A 15,921-nucleotide genomic window follows, 5' to 3' on the forward strand; every position below is an offset into this window, starting at 1 on the left:
TATCTCAAGGTCATCAGACTGTTAAACAGCCACCACTAACATTGAGTGGCTGCTGCCAACACACTGACTCAACTCCAGCTGTTATGTACTTGAGTGAAGACCCAAAAGCGGTTTAACAGAAACAGAGTTCTTTTAATGAAAAAACAGGAATGGCATAGATCCTCTTCCGATGTTGTCAATGACACAATAGAATACCCGCAGAGAGGGTGACAAATGAAACATAAAGTCCCTCTGATGAATAGCTGGGTAGTGGCGACAGGCTGCAGGTCGCTCTGGGTCGGTGCGGGTCACAAAGGAACGGTGGTAGCTGATCACACGTAGCATATGATGAACTGGACACGGTGCAAACAAAAGATAGTTAGTAGAGTACAGGATGCACCTGCCAGGCAGACTCCGACAGGATAGGACTAGAAGGAAGCAAACGAGACGATAGCTTGCTTCTGGCATGAGAAACACAAACGAGAATCTGACACCGAAAGTAGCAGGAACAGAGAGAGAAATAGAGACCTAATCAGAGGGAAAAAAGGGAACAGGTGGGGAAAGGGTGAACGAGCTAGTTAGGGGAGATGAGGAACAGCTGGAGAAGGAGAGAAAGAGAAGGTAACCTAATAAGACCAGCAGAGAGAGACAGAGTGAAGAGAAAGGACAGGAACAGACATAATAAGACATGACAGTACCCCCCCACTCACCGAGCGCCTCCTGGCGCACTCGAGGAGGAAACCTGGCGGCAACGGAGGAAATCATCGATCAGCGAACGGTCCAGCACGTCCCGAGAGGGAACCCAACTCCTCTCCTCAGGACCTTACCCCTCCCAATCCACTAGGTACTGATGACCACGGCCCCGAGGACGCATGTCCAAAATCTTACGAACCCTGTAGATAGGTGCGCCCTCGACAAGGATGGGGGGGGGGAGGGACGAGCGGGGGCGCGAAGAACGGGCTTAACACAGGAGACATGGAAGACCGGGTGAACGCGACGAAGATATCGCGGGAGAAGAAGTCGCACTGCGACAGGATTAATGACTTGAGAAATACGGAACGGACCAATGAACCGCGGGGTCAACTTGCGAGAAGCTGTCTTAAGGGGAAGGTTCTGAGTGGAGAGCCATACTCTCTGACCGCAACAATATCTAGGACTCTTGGTTCTACGCTTATTAGCGGCCCTCACAGTCTGCGCCCTATAACGGCAAAGTGCCGACCTGACCCCCTTCCAGGTGCGCTCACAACGCTGGACAAAAGCCTGAGCGGAGGGGAAGCAGGACTCAGCGAGCTGAGATGAGAACAGCGGAGGTTGGTACCCGAGGCTACTCTGAAAAGGAGATAGACCGGTAGCAGACGAAGGAAGCGAGTTGTGGGCGTACTCTGCCCAGGGGAGCTGTTCTGACCAAGACGCAGGGTTACGAAAAGAAAGACTGCGTAAGATGCGACCAACAGTCTGATTGGCCCGTTCGGCTTGACCGTTAGACTGGGGATGGAAGCCGGACGAGAGACTGACGGAAGCCCCAATCAAACGGCAAAACTCCTCCAAAATTGAGACGTGAACTGCGGGCCTCTGTCCGAAACGACGTCTGACGGAAGGCCATGAATTCGGAAAACATTCTCGATAATGATCTGAGCCGTCTCCTTAGCAGAAGGGAGCTTAGCGAGAGGAATGAAATGAGCCGCCTTAGAGAATCTATCGACAACCGTAAGAATAACTGTCTTCCCCGCTGATGAAGGCAGTCCGGTGATAAAATCTAAAGCGATGTGAGACCACGGTCGAGAGGGAATGGGAAGCGGTCTGAGACGGCCGGCAGGAGGAGAGTTCCCAGATTTAGTCTGCGCGCAGACCGAACAAGCAGCGACAAATCGACGCGCGTCACGTTCCCGAGTGGGCCACCAGAAACGCTGGCGAATGGAAGCGAGCGTACCCCCGAACGCCGGGGTGGCCGGCTAACTTGGCAGAGTGGGCCCACTGAAGAACGGCCAGACGAGTAGGAACGGGAACGAACAGAAGGTTCCTAGGACAAGCTCGCGGCGACGGAGTGTGAGTGAGTGCTTGCTTTACCTGCCTCTCAATTCCCCAGACAGTCAACCCGACAACACGCCCCTCAGGAGAATCCCTCGGGGTCGGTGGAGACCTCAGAAGAACTGAAGAGACGAGATAAAGCATCAGGCTTGGTGTTTTTGAGCCCGGACGATAAGAAATAACGAACTCGAAACGAGCGAAAAACAGAGCCCAACGAGCCTGACGCGCATTAAGTCGTTTGGCTGAACGGATGTACTCAAGGTTCCTATGGTCAGTCCAAATGACAAAAGGAACGGTCGCCCCCTCCAACCACTGTCGCCATTCGCCTAGGGCTAAGCGGATGGCGAGCAGTTCGCGATTACCAACATCATAATTACGTTCTGACGGCGATAAGCGATGAGAAAAAACGCGCAAGGATGGACCTTGCCGTCAGAGAGGGAGCGCTGAGAAAGAATGGCTCCCACGCCCACCTCTGACGCGTCAACCTCAACAACAAACTGTCTAGAGATGTCAGGTGTAACAAGAATAGGTGCGGATGTAAAACGATTCTTGAGAAGATCAAAAGCTCCCTGGGCGGAAACGGACCACTTAAAGCACGTCTTAACAGAAGTAAGGGCTGTGAGGGGAGCTGCCACCTGACCGAAATTACGGATGAAACGACGATAGAAATTCGCGAAGTCAAGAAAGCGCTGCAGCTCGACGCGTGACTTAGGAACGGGCCAATCAATGACAGCCTGGACCTTAGCGGGATCCATCTTAATGCCCTCAGCGGAAATAACGGAACCGAGAAAGGGACAGAGGAGGCATGAAAAGTGCACTTCTCAGCCTTCACATAAAGACAGTTCTCCAAAAGGCGCTGGAGGACGCGTCGCACGTGCTGAACATGAATCGGGAGAGACGGTGAAAAAATCAGGATATCGTCCATGTAAACGAAAACAAAAATGTTCAGCATGTCTCTCAGGACGTCGTTAACTAGTGCCTGAAAGACAGCTGGAGCGTTAACGAGGCCGAAAGGAAGAACCCGATATTCAAAGTGCCCTAACGGAGTGTTAAACGCCGTCTTCCACTCGTCCCCCTCCCTGATGCGCACGAGATGGTAGGCGTTACGAAGGTCCAATTTGGTGAAAAACCTGGCTCCCTGCAGGATCTCGAAGGCTGAAGACATAAGAGGAAGCGGATAACGATTCTTAACTGTTATGTCATTCAGCCCTCGATAATCACGCATGGGCGCAGGGACCCGTCCTTCTTCTGAACAAAAAAAAACCCCGCTCCGGCGGGAGAGGAGGAGGAGACTATGGTACCGGCGTCGAGCGATACAGACAAATAATCCTCGAGAGCCTTACGTTCGGGAGCCGACAGAGAGTATAATCTACCCCGGGGGAGTAGTTCCCGGAAGGAGATCAATACTACAGTCATACGACCGGTGTGGAGGAGAGAAGTGGCCTTGGAACGACTGAACACCGTGCGCAGATCGTGATACTCCTCCGGCACCCCTGTCAAATCACCAGGCTCCTCCTGTGAAGAAGAGACAGAGGAAACAGGAGGGATAGCAGACATTAAACAGGTCACATGACAAGAAACATTCCAGGATAGGATAGTATTACTAGACCAATTAATAGAAGGGTTATGGCGAACTAGCCAGGGATGACCCAAAACAACAGGTGTAAAAGGTGAACAAAAAATTAAATGGTTTCGCTATGATTACCAGAGACAGTGAGGGTTAAAGGCAGCGTCTCACGCTGAATCTTGGGGAGAGAACTACCATCTAAAGCGAACAAGGCCGTGGGATCCCTTAACTGTCTGAGAGGAATGTCATGTTCCCGAGCCCAGGTCTCGTCCATAAAACAGCCCTCCGCCCCAGAGTCTATCAAGGCACTGCAGGAAGCAGATGAACCGGTCCAGCGGAGATGGACCGGAAAGGTAGTGCAGGATCTTGAAGGAGAGACCTGAATAGTTGCGCTCACCAGTAGCCCTCTTACTGATGAGCTCTGGCTTTTACTGGGCATGAGGTGACAAAATGACCAGCGGAGCCGCAGTAGAGACAGAGGCGGTTGGTGATTCTCCGTTCCTTCTCTTTGGCCGAGATGCGGATACCCCCCAGCTGCATAGGCTCAGCATCCGAGCCGGCGGAGGAGGGTGGCAGTGATGCGGCAGGTGGCAGAGATGCGGAGAGGGGGGCAACGGAGAACGCGAACTCCTTTCCACGAGCTCGGCGACGAAGATCAAACCGTCGCTCTATGCGAATAGCGAGAGCTATTAAGGAGTCCAGACTGGAAGGAACCTCCGGAGAGAATCTCATCCTTAACCTCGGCGAGGAGACCCTCCAGAAAACGAGCGAGCAAAGCCGGCTCATTCCAGTCACTAGAGGCAGCGAGAGTGCGAAACTCAATAGAATAATCCGTTATGGATCGATTCCCCTGACATAGGGAAGACAGGGCCCTGGAAGCCTCTTCCCCAAAAACAGAACGGTCAAAAACCTGTATCATCTCCTCCTTAAAGTCCTGATACTGGTTAATACACTCAGCCCTCGCCTCCCAGATTGCCGTGCCCCACTCACGCGCCCGTCCGGTAAGGAGAGAAATGACGTAGGCGATGCGGGCTGTGCTCCTGGAGTAAGTGTTGGGCTGGAGAGAGAACACCACATCACACTGAGTGAGGAATGAGCGGCACTCAGTGGGCTCCCCAGAGTAACACGGCGGGTTATTGATCCTGGGCTCCGGAGACTCGGAAACCCTGGAAGTGGGCGGTGGATCGAGGTGGAGTTGGTGAACCTGTCTTGTGAGGTCGGAGACTTGGGCGGCCAGGGTCTCAACGGCATGTCGAGCAGCAGACAATTCCTCCTCGTGTCTGCCTAGCATCGCTCCCTGGATCTCGACGGCGGAGTGAAAAGGGTCCGGAGCCGCTGGGTCCATTCTTGGTCAGATTCTTCTGTTATGTACTTGAGTGAAGACCCAAAAGCGGTTTAACAGAAACAGAGTTCTTTTAATGAAAAAACAGGAATGGCATAGATCCTCTTCCGATGTTGTCAATGACACAATAGAATACCCGCAGAGAGGGTGACAAATGAAACATAAAGTCCCTCTGATGAATAGCTGGGTAGTGGCGACAGGCTGCAGGTCGCTCTGGGTCGGTGCGGGTCACAAAGGAACGGTGGTAGCTGATCACACGTAGCATATGATGAACTGGACACGGTGCAAACAAAAGATAGTTAGTAGAGTACAGGATGCACCTGCCAGGCAGACTCCGACAGGATAGGACTAGGAGGAAGCCAACGAGACGATAGCTTGCTTCTGGCACGAGAAACACAAACGAGAATCTGACACCGAAAGTAGCAGGAACAGAGAGAGAAATAGAGACCTAATCAGAGGGAAAAAAGGGAACAGGTGGGGAAAGGGTGAACGAGCTAGTTAGGGGAGATGAGGAACAGCTGGAGAAGGAGAGAAAGAGAAGGTAACCTAATAAGACCAGCAGAGAGAGACAGAGTGAAGAGAAAGGACAGGAACAGACATAATAAGACATGACACCAGCCACTTTAATAATGGGAATTGATGGAAATTGATGTAAAATATATCACTAGCCACTTTAAACAATGCTACTTAATATAATGTTTACATACCCTACATTATTCATCTCATATGTATACATATATACTGTACTCTATATCATCTACTGCATCTTTATGTAATACATGTATCACTAGCCACTTTAAACTATGCCACTTTGTTTACATACCCTACATTACTCATCTCATATGTATATACTGTACTCGATACCATCTACTGCATCTTGCCTATGCCGTTCTGTACCATCACTCATTCATATATCTTTATGTACATATTCTTTATCCCTTTACTCTTGTGTGTATAAGGTAGTAGTTTTGGAATTGTTAGGTTAGATTACTCGTTACTGCATTGTCGGAACTAGAAGCATTTCGCTTCACTCGCATTAACATCTGCTAACCATGTGTGTGTGACAAATACATTTGATTTGATTTGATTTGATCAGTGTTCAATTCCCAAATTCCAAACTGTGTCACAACACAGACTGTTGTCTCTACTACCAAAGCAGTGAAATTCCAGTTCTGGAAGTTCTCATTCTGCATTTTTAACCAAATGATTTTCTCGTGACAATTCAATAGTTCAACATATGAACAGTGATAAAGAAATCTAAATGTTTATCATAGATTCATAGTCACTTTAACTATATATTCATGTACATACTACCTCAATTGGGCCGACAAACCAGTTCTCCCGCAGATTGGCTAACCAGGTTATCTGCATTGTGTCCCGCCACCCACCAACCGCCAACCCCTCTTTTACACTAATGCTACTCTCTGTTTATCATATATGCATTGTCACTTTAACCATATCTACATGTACATACTATCTCAATTTTATATATTTTTTCGCTTTATTCTACCAGGTAGGCAAGTTGAGAACAAGTTCTCATATACAATTGCGACCTGGCCAAGATAAAGCAAAGCAGTTCGACACATACAACGACACAGAGTTACACATGGAGTAAAACAAACATACAGTCAATAATACAGTAGAAACAAGTCTATATACGATGTGAGCAAATGAGGTGAGATAAAGGAGGTAAAGGCAAAAAAAAGGCCATGGTGGCAAAGTAAATACAATATAGCAAGTAAAACACTGGAATGGTAGATTTGCAGTGGAAGAATGTGCAAAGTAGAAATAAAAATAATGGGGTGCAAAGGAGCAAAATAAATAAATAAATACAGTAGGAAAATAGGTAGTTGTTTGGGCTAAATTATAGGTGGGCTATGTACAGGTGCATGGAACTCTTCAGCTGGCGAGCTCCGGAATAATTGATGTTTGCTCCGGAATCGACGTAATCCAATAGTCACACGGATAGCAGCTAGCTAGCTGCGAGATCCAGGTATAAATGTCCAGAGCTTGCGGTTGAAATCCGGGGACATGGAGAGAAAAATAGGTCCGGTATGTTCCGGTCCGAGCCGCGCCGTATAAAACTGGCGATAGATTTTCGAGCTAAAGGATAGCTGATGACCACAAACCTTGGTTAGCTTCTGGTTAGCTGGTTAGCTGAATCAGCCTGAATAAACGGTGTTTGTATGTAGCCTCGCTACTTTTATAGCCTCGCTTCTGTATATAGTCTGTTTTTTACTGTTGTTTTATTTCTTTACTTACCTATTGTTCACCGAATACCCTTTTTGCACTATTGGTTAGATCCTGTAAGTAAGCATTTCACTGTAAGTTCTACAGCTGTTGTATTCAGTGTACGTGACAAATAAACTTTGATTTGATTTGTTTGCTTTGCTACTCTCTGCTTATCATATCTGCATAGTCACTTTAACTATACATTCATGTACATACTACCTCAATTAGCCCGACTAACCAGTGCTCCCGCACATTGGCCCCCCGGACTATTTGCATTGTGTCCCGCCTCCCGCCTCCCACCACCCACCAACCCCTCTTTTGCACTACTGCTACTCTCTGTTTATCATATATGCATAGTCACTTTAACCACACCTACATGTACGTACTAACTCAAATAGCCCGACAAACTCGCTACTGTACATAGCCCCACTACTGTATATAGCCTCACTACTGTATATAGCCTCACTACTGTATATAGCCTCACTACTGTATATAGTCTCACTACTGTATTTAGCCTCACTACTGTATATAGCCCCACTACTGTATATAGCCTCACTACTGTATATAACCTCACTACTGTATATAGCCTCACTACTGTATATAGCCCCACTACTGTATATAGCCTCACTACTGAATATAGCCTCACTACTGTATATAGCCTCACTACTGTATACAGCCTCACTACTGTATATAGCCCCACTACTGTATATAGCCTCACTACTGTATATAGCTTCACTACTGTTATTACTCACTGTCTTTTTACAGTTGTTTTTATTTCTTTATTCTTCATTATTCTTTGTTCACCTAATACCTATTTTTTACTTAACAATTGCACTGTTGGTCAGGGCTTGTAAATAAGCATTTCACTATAAGGTCTACTACACCTGTTGTATTTGGCACATGTGACAAATAAACTTTGATTTGATTTGCTTTGACACTGATGGTAGCAAACAGCACATTAGATGGCACTTCCGGTCCTATTTACTTGTTTCACCCAGAGTCATCAGTGCCAACAACAGCAGCAGCAGAGTAGAGAGAATCACAGCAAGCTTTGCCATCTTGTCAGCTTCAGAGGTCTAGGCAGGTAGTAAAGTTCAACAGATACCTGGAACTCTCTCCTCAGAATGAGATTCCAAGATGATCTGATCCAATGATCTGGAATTCTAGTTTAAATACTTTCTCAGTTGGAAATATGATGCCCTTTTCTGGACCGCAGACCCAGCGGTTGTGGAACAAGGTGGAAACTTCAGTCTTGACATGTATTTGGGTCAGGAAAGTTTGACACATATGTCACATTGTTGGTACCTTGGTAAACTCCCTTCCACTCTGGGCCCGGATTAAGAATTTACGGCAACTATACAATGATGCATGTCAGCAAAATTCTAAGGGAGACGTTATCATTGTATAATAGAGGATTACATAACATTGGGATTGTGTGATGATGTAATGTAATGTACAAGTAGCCTTAAAAAGAAGTTTGATTGTTCAATTCAAACACATTTAGTCCGTTGTGATTAGAAGGCCTACTGTATGTAGGAGTAATATTGAAAGGTCCTGAGGGGCCTAGTTACAGTTTGGACTTAAATCACCTTGAAAATCTATGACAAGACTTCAAAATGACTGTCTAGCAATGATCAACAACCAACTAAAGAAGTAGTGCGGCTTGGTTGGGTTGTGTATCGGAGGACACATGACTTTCAACCTTCGTCTCTCCCGAGCCCGTACAGGAGTTGTCGCGATGAGACAAGATAGTTGCTACTAACAATTGGACACCACGAAATTGGGGAGACAGAGGGGTACAATTAAAATTTTAAAAAATAAATAAAAAATCATATAAAAACCTTTGTATTTTGATTCAGACAGAGAATAACTGTGATCTAAAATGAATAGCCTGTTTACGCACCCATTCATCAATCTAAGTGACAGTAAATAACATCCCCATCAAAATACATCAGTTTAAATTAGAGACATCAGATTTCTGAATGCGCTGCTTCTCAGTCCACCACATCCACATATGCAGTGAAAGATGTCAGACCATGAGAATTCCCCAAAATCTGTCTTCTCACAAAAATGTCTGTAGCGTCTGAATGGTTCTGCGGATCTCTGTTTTGATCTACGCCCCCCACAGGTAACACTGATGTGTCAACTTCTGTCTGTAGTGTCTGAACCGTTTGGACTAGAAACTAATACTCCACTAACACCACACTGACTCTCACCAACACGATGGTGTTCTCCGCTTTTCTCTACGACCCCCACAAGTGTCACAGGACTCGTCTGAAGGTACCAACACAAATGAATAGACGTATGGAGGTAGTTTTGTGCCAACAAAAACATGGGGATAAATATGTATCCCAAAAAACTAAATATTTCCTGAGTTTTCTTATATGTCCTAGATGTAGGACAGACACTTTTAGAGGTTTTAACACCGTTGCTGTGGTTATGTGTGTATGTGTAACCATGTATGTGTAACCATGTACCATGTATGTGTAACCATGTACCATGTATGTGTAACCATGTACCATGTCTGTGTAACCATATACCATGTCTGTGTAACCATGTACCATGTCTGTGTAACCCTGTACCATGTATGTGTAACCATGTACCATGTATGTGTAACCATGTACCATGTCTGTGTAACCATATACCATGTCTGTGTAACCATGTGCCCACATCAGTGAAACCACCACAGATCATATCATAGAACATACTGTATGTACAGTTATCAGATGTATCAGTTGGTCTTGGAGGAAACACAGTGCATTGTGCGCCACACAAAGGAGGCTGATGGAAGGAGCTATAGGAGGACGGGCTCATTCTAATGGCCAAAATGGAATTCATGAAATGGTCCCAAACACATCAAACACATGGAAACAATGTGTTTGACTCTTTTCCTTTGATTCCATTCCAGCCATTACAATGAGCCTGTCCTCCTAAAGCCCCTCTCACCAGCCTCCTCTAGCGCCACAGTGATAACGTCTATTGAGTCAAACCATGGAACTGCCCCTGTTTATGTCCTATGAAGCTGTGAAAGGGAACATTTGGGGTGGTGATATTTATACAAAAATATGTGATGAGTTAGATATCAACTAAACCAGAGAATCAACACAGAACCAGTAAAGAACTTTAATTTCACCACAGGGTGTTGCACTGTGGAAGAGCAAGAACTTTTCTTACAAGACGTATGACAGCTATGATGACATAATGACCCCAGGGCTCTGAGTTGTAATTCCTAATTCTACAGCTCTGACTGATGGTCAACATTCTATACTAGAGGAACTCCTCTAACCTGTTGAGCAGGGAATTTCAAATGGCGAATGTGAAGGGGAACTTTCAGGTGTGACTTTGTTTGGGTAGTAAATACACACAGCAGGGAAATACAAGAGGAATTAAATCTCCTATCTGATTAATCTAATTGTCATGTCTGTGTGTGTGTCTGTGTCTTTGTCTTTGTGTGTGACTGAGACCTCGTTCACTGAAGTGCAGGGACGTGGGCTGTTACGTGTAGGTTGTCTTGATAATAATGGTTATTTTCTAGGTCAGTGGAACACAGAATGTATTGATGCCGTCAAGTCAAAGGCGGAAAAGTGTTTCTGTGACAACTAAACAGGTCATGATGAAGGAGTTTTAACAGTTCCTCTTCAGTTGTTGCATCATAACTGTCCCTGTGACAACCACAACCTTTTCCCCCTTGAGTTTGTCACAATGCATTAATTGGGACATTATCATGTTTATATGAATATTGAGACATTTAACACATTTGTGCTGTTTTTTTGCAATGTATAACCTCACAACTACCATGTGAAACCTGGAACAAAGTGGGAGGATCCTCTACATTCACAGAGCAATTGAAGACCACTTCAATGAGCTAAAGAGATGAGTAAAAGTTGAACTCTCACACCCACTGATACTTGCTTAATATAATATAGAACTCAAAGGATTCCTGCAATTCAGAAGTTCAGGTTTCATATCATTAGCTCTTATTACAGTAAGATGAGATACATGGAAAGTACAGTGTCTTCAGAAAGTAACTACACTCTTTGATTTTTAACCACATTTTGTTGTGTTACAACCTGCATTTAAAAAGGATCAAATGTAGATTTTGTGTCACTGGCCTACACATAATACCCCAAAATGCCAAAGTGTGTCACGCCTTGGTCTTAGTATTTTGTGTTTTAGTTAATTAGTTGGTCAGGCCAGGGTGTGACATGGGTTTATGTTATTGTGTTGTCGTATTGGGGTTTTTGTAGGCATTGGGATTGTGGTTGTTTAGGGGTGTGTTTAAAAAAAAAAAATTCTTGGAGGGGGCTTACAGGGAGTAGCAAACTCCCTGTGCTTACCGGGGGCTAGAGAGACCGGGCAGGCACCATGTTATGCAGTGGTGCGCACGGTGTCCCCAGTGCGGGTGCATAGCCCGGTGCGGTATATTTCAGCTCCGGGTATCAGCCGGGCTAGATTGAGCATCGAGCCAAATGCCATGAAGCCGGCTCTACGCATCTGGTCCCCCTTGGGCCGGCTTACATGGCACCAGCCTTGCGCTCGGTGTCTCCGGTTCGCCTACATAGCTCAGTGCGGGCTATTCCACCTCCCAGCACTGGCACGGCGACCGAGAGTATTCAACCAGGTAAGGTTGGGCAGGCTCGGTGCTCAAGAGCTCCAGTGCACCTGCACGGTCCGGTCTATCCAGTACCACCTCCACACCCCAGCCCTCCGGTAGCAGCTCCCCGCACCAGGCTACCTGTGCGTGTCCTCGGCCCAATACCACCAGTGCCAGCACCACGCATCAGGCCTACAGTGCGCCTTGCCTCTCCTGCGCTGTCGGAGCCTTTCTCCACTCCTGCGCTGCCGGAGCCTCCCCGCCTGTTCAGCGCTTCTAGAGCCTTCCTCCTCTACAGCGCTGCTGGAGTCTCCTTTCTGTTCAGCGCTATCAGAGCCTTTCTCCTCTCCTGCGCTACCGGAGTCTCCCGCCTGTTCAGCGCTTCTAGAGCCTTCCTCCTCTACAGCGCTGCCGGAGCCTCCTGCCTGTTCGGGGAAGCCTGAGCTGCCAGTCTGCATGGAGCAGCCAGAGCTGCCAGTCTGCATGGAGCAGCTAGAGCTGCCAGTCTGCATGGAGCAGCCAGAGCTGTCAGTCTGCTTGGAGCAGCCAGAGCTGCCAGTCTGCATGGAGCAGCTTGAGCTGCCAGTCTGCATGGAGCAGCTTGAGCTGCCAGTCTGCATGGAGCAGCCAGAGCTGTCAGTCTGCTTGGAGCAGCCAGAGCTGCCAGTCTGCATGGAGCTGCCAGTCTGCATGGAGCTGCCAGTCTGCAAGGAGCTGCCAGTCTGCAAGGAGCTGCCAGTCTGCAAGGAGCTGCCAGTCTGCATGGAGCAGCTAGAGCTGTCAGTCTGCATGGAGCAGCTAGAGATGTCAGTCTGCATGGAGCAGCCAGAGCTGTCAGTCTGCTTGGAGCAGCCAGAGCTGCCAGTCTGCATGGAGCTGCCAGTCTGCATGGAGCTGCCAGTCTGCAAGGAGCTGCCAGTCTGCAAGGAGCTGCCAGTCTGCAAGGAGCTGCCAGTCGGCAAGGAGCTGCCAAAGCTGTTAGTCTGCATGGAACAGTCAGAGCTGTCAGTCTGCAAGAAGCCGCCAGAGCTGTCAATCAGCATGAAGCAGCCAGAGCCATCAGTCTGCCAGGATCCGCCAGTCAGCCAGACTCTTCCAGATCTGCCAGTCAACCAGACTCTTCCAGATCTGCCAGTCAACCAGACTCTTCCAGATCTGCCAGTCAGCCAGACTCTTCCAGATCTGCCAGTCACCCAGACTCTTCCAGATCTGCCAGTCAGCCAGACTCTTCCAGATCTGCCAGTCAGCCAGACTCTTCCAGATCTGCCAGTCAGCCAGACTCTTCCAGATTCGCCAGTCAGCCAGACCCTTCCAGATCCGCCAGTCAACCAGACTCTTCCAGATCTGCCAGTCAGCCAGACTCTTCCAGATCTGCCAGTCAGCCAGACTCTTCCAGATCTGCCAGTCAGCCAGACTCTTCCAGATCTGCCAGTCAGCCAGACTCTTCCAGATCTGCCAGTCAGCCAGACTCTTCCAGATCTGCCAGTCAGCCAGACATTTCCAGATCTGCCAGTCAGCCAGACTCTTCCAGATCTGCCAGTCAGCCAGACTCTTCCAGATCTGCCAGTCAGCCAGACTCTTCCAGTTCTGCCAGTCAGCCAGACTCTTCCAGATCCGCCAGTCAGCCAGACTCTTCCAGATCCGCCAGTCAGCCAGACTCTTCCAGATCCGCCAGTCAGCCAGACTCTTCCAGATCCGCCAGTCAGCCAGACTCTTCCAGATCCTCCAGTCAGCCAGACTCTTCCAGATCTGCCAGTCAGCCAGACTCTTCCAGATCTGCCAGTCAGCCAGACTCTTCCAGATCTGCCAGTCAACCAGACCAGATTTATATGATTGACACATCTCCCACATCCTTTGTTTATGAGGGTTAAAGGACATTATACTGTAGAATTGATATATTGTTCAGTTGAGGTACAGTGGTTGGCATGTAATTCACCCTACACTCCTTGTATTTATAACTAGTTCATATAAGATCATAGGATAGAACGGTGTTTCTTAATGGGGACCCAAAAGGTTTGCACTTTTCTGTTATTGCCGTAGCACTAGACACCTGATTCCACTAATCATTGGGAGTGTTCCTCTGCCTACGAGTTGCTGATGCATGCTAGGTCTTACAATGCCTGGATAGGTATTTTAAGTATGAACTAACCACATGTTCTATTAGCAATCTGGTGCTTGACAGCACGGTCGATGACATCCCACACAACCATTGGTTGATGCATGCAACGTCTGAGCAGGGTTTTGATGATGAGGTAATTAGTGGAATCAGGTGTGTAGCGTTTGGGGCAAAACTAAACCCTTTGGGTCCCCAGCACCAGAATAATGAAATACTGAGATATAATATAAAACACAAACTCACTTAACATAATCCAAAAATGTATTCCTTAACCCAGGAGACTTCAACAAAGGTACAAGCATTTATGTACACTTATATTCTCACTTACAATATTTAGGATGACATTCTAGTGCATTTGAATCTACTCAGAATAAATGCTGTATATAAATAGACAAGTCATAGTTGTGTTCAAACATCCTCCCTCTTGTTCTGTTGAAGAATCTTGCTTCACTTTTTTGTTAATTGGGGAAAGTGATGGGGAAATTCTGCTGTGGAACTTTGTTTTTAAGGCGTGGGTTGGAAAGCCCATTTCACCTCTCAGAGAATAAGCCTCTACCTGCACCAGGAGTATATATATGGCTCTGGTGAGGAGTAGGACCTCACACAGCCACTGAAGCTATCTGTCTGAAGACAAGACAGCAGCTCATCACATCACTAACCACAGCACCACAGAAGAAGAGATGGCCCAGATCAGAGCCCCTGTTATTGTGCTGCTCGTGCTCCTGACTGTGGGGCTGTTCACTACTGAGGCTTCTGCAGCTAAACAAGGTCAATATTCTGCTGTGAAAGTTGTGTCTTAGTCCGTCTGTCTGTGTTATTACTGGAACACTGAACTAAACTGTTGGACAATTAGAGTAATATTTAGTCTTCATCAAGAGTCCTCTTTAATTGTTTATTTGTTCATTTTTTACAGCACGTCGTAGAAGATTCTGCTGTCAAAGCTATACTGGTGGGGAAATACCTTTTGCATTTATCGTAGGATATACCCTACAGCCCACGACTGAAATCTGCAGAATCCCTGCCATCATGTGAGAATCTTTGATTATTTATTTTTGAATTGAGGTTCAGGATTCTTTACAGAAAAATACATTATAGTTGAATAGAAATATGGGTTAACAATGCAGGAAAAACATAGCGTTGAATTATGGACTTACGGTTTTGTATGTGTCTCTTCTAGATTCCACACTAAAAATGGGAAAGATTTATGTGCAGACCCTTCCCAGAGCTCGGTGATCCAACATGTCAACCGACTGAGGTAAGAATGACTCTCATAAATAACATTACAACTGTTATACTATTTACACTTGAATATTAAAAGGGATTTAGAAAATAGTTGTTTATTATGAATGGTACAAATAAAGATGAATGTAGACACATTGAACCTGTTTCAGATTTTACAACAGATACACCTCTAAATTGGACGTATTGAAATATAAGAGTGGCCTTAACAGCTGAAAATAATATGCATTTTTCTAATCTATTTCAGGGACAAGGCGATTCACATCAGTAAATCACAGTCCTAATCCGATGATGGGTTCTGGATACAGAGGAGCAGAACATGTGTATTTAACAGTCAGGAGCTGAACATGTTAATAACCAGTGTGTATAGTGTATATTCCATCCTGTTTCATCTGCTATCCATCTACCTAAATCTTCTTAGTCCTATATTTTCTGGGCTGATTTTATATGAATATATTTTGCAGATTAAAAAAATGTAGTTATAATATAACACTTTATGAGCAATAAGGTTAAGATCTCGTTGTAAGACAGGAAACTGAATGTTTAAACTTTTTTTCATGAAAACATTTATTACTTTTTGTCACTGTTACAATTTATGTCTATAATAAATGTAATATATTTTACTATAACCTGTTTGTATATAGAATACGCTTTGTCATTGCAGAGTTTAATGGTTTGATCTCGTTTTATGGGCATCAGAAATTGTACACGTAACATTTTATTCATAAAAGTCTTGTGTATGATCATATCATTGATCACATCTGTTGCTTTAAACTGTTACTTTAATATTTTATGTGTATAATAAATATATTTTCCTAAGAATT

The 15,921-nt window shown here is 46.1% G+C and overlaps 1 protein-coding gene across 1 annotated transcript; it reads left to right on the plus strand.

The window, feature by feature from the left end:
• The first annotated feature begins 14,472 nt into the window (after positions 1–14,472).
• On the plus strand, positions 14,473–15,921 carry LOC135510402 (C-C motif chemokine 4-like). The gene is made up of 4 exons (XM_064931286.1): positions 14,473–14,626; positions 14,772–14,886; positions 15,036–15,113; positions 15,345–15,921. The coding sequence occupies exons 1-4, from the start codon at positions 14,539–14,541 to the stop codon at positions 15,379–15,381; spliced, it is 318 nt and encodes a 105-aa protein (XP_064787358.1). The 5' UTR covers positions 14,473–14,538; the 3' UTR covers positions 15,382–15,921.

The sequence above is a fragment of the Oncorhynchus masou genome, chromosome 3, assembly GCF_036934945.1.
Source record: "Oncorhynchus masou masou isolate Uvic2021 chromosome 3, UVic_Omas_1.1, whole genome shotgun sequence".
NCBI classification, from domain to species: Eukaryota; Metazoa; Chordata; class Actinopteri; order Salmoniformes; family Salmonidae; genus Oncorhynchus; species Oncorhynchus masou.

What these genes read in the sequence shown, in the direction of transcription:
- LOC135510402 (XM_064931286.1), top strand. Translation starts at nt 14,539, where the DNA reads ATGGCCCAGATCAGAGCCCCTGTTATTGTGCTGCTCGTGCTCCTGACT. An exon ending in TGCAGAATCCCTGCCATCAT is followed by an intron (nt 14,887 to 15,035) that starts GTGAGAATCTTT and finishes TGTCTCTTCTAG; the next exon opens with ATTCCACACTAAAAATGGGA. An exon ending in CAACATGTCAACCGACTGAG is followed by an intron (nt 15,114 to 15,344) that starts GTAAGAATGACT and finishes AATCTATTTCAG; the next exon opens with GGACAAGGCGATTCACATCA.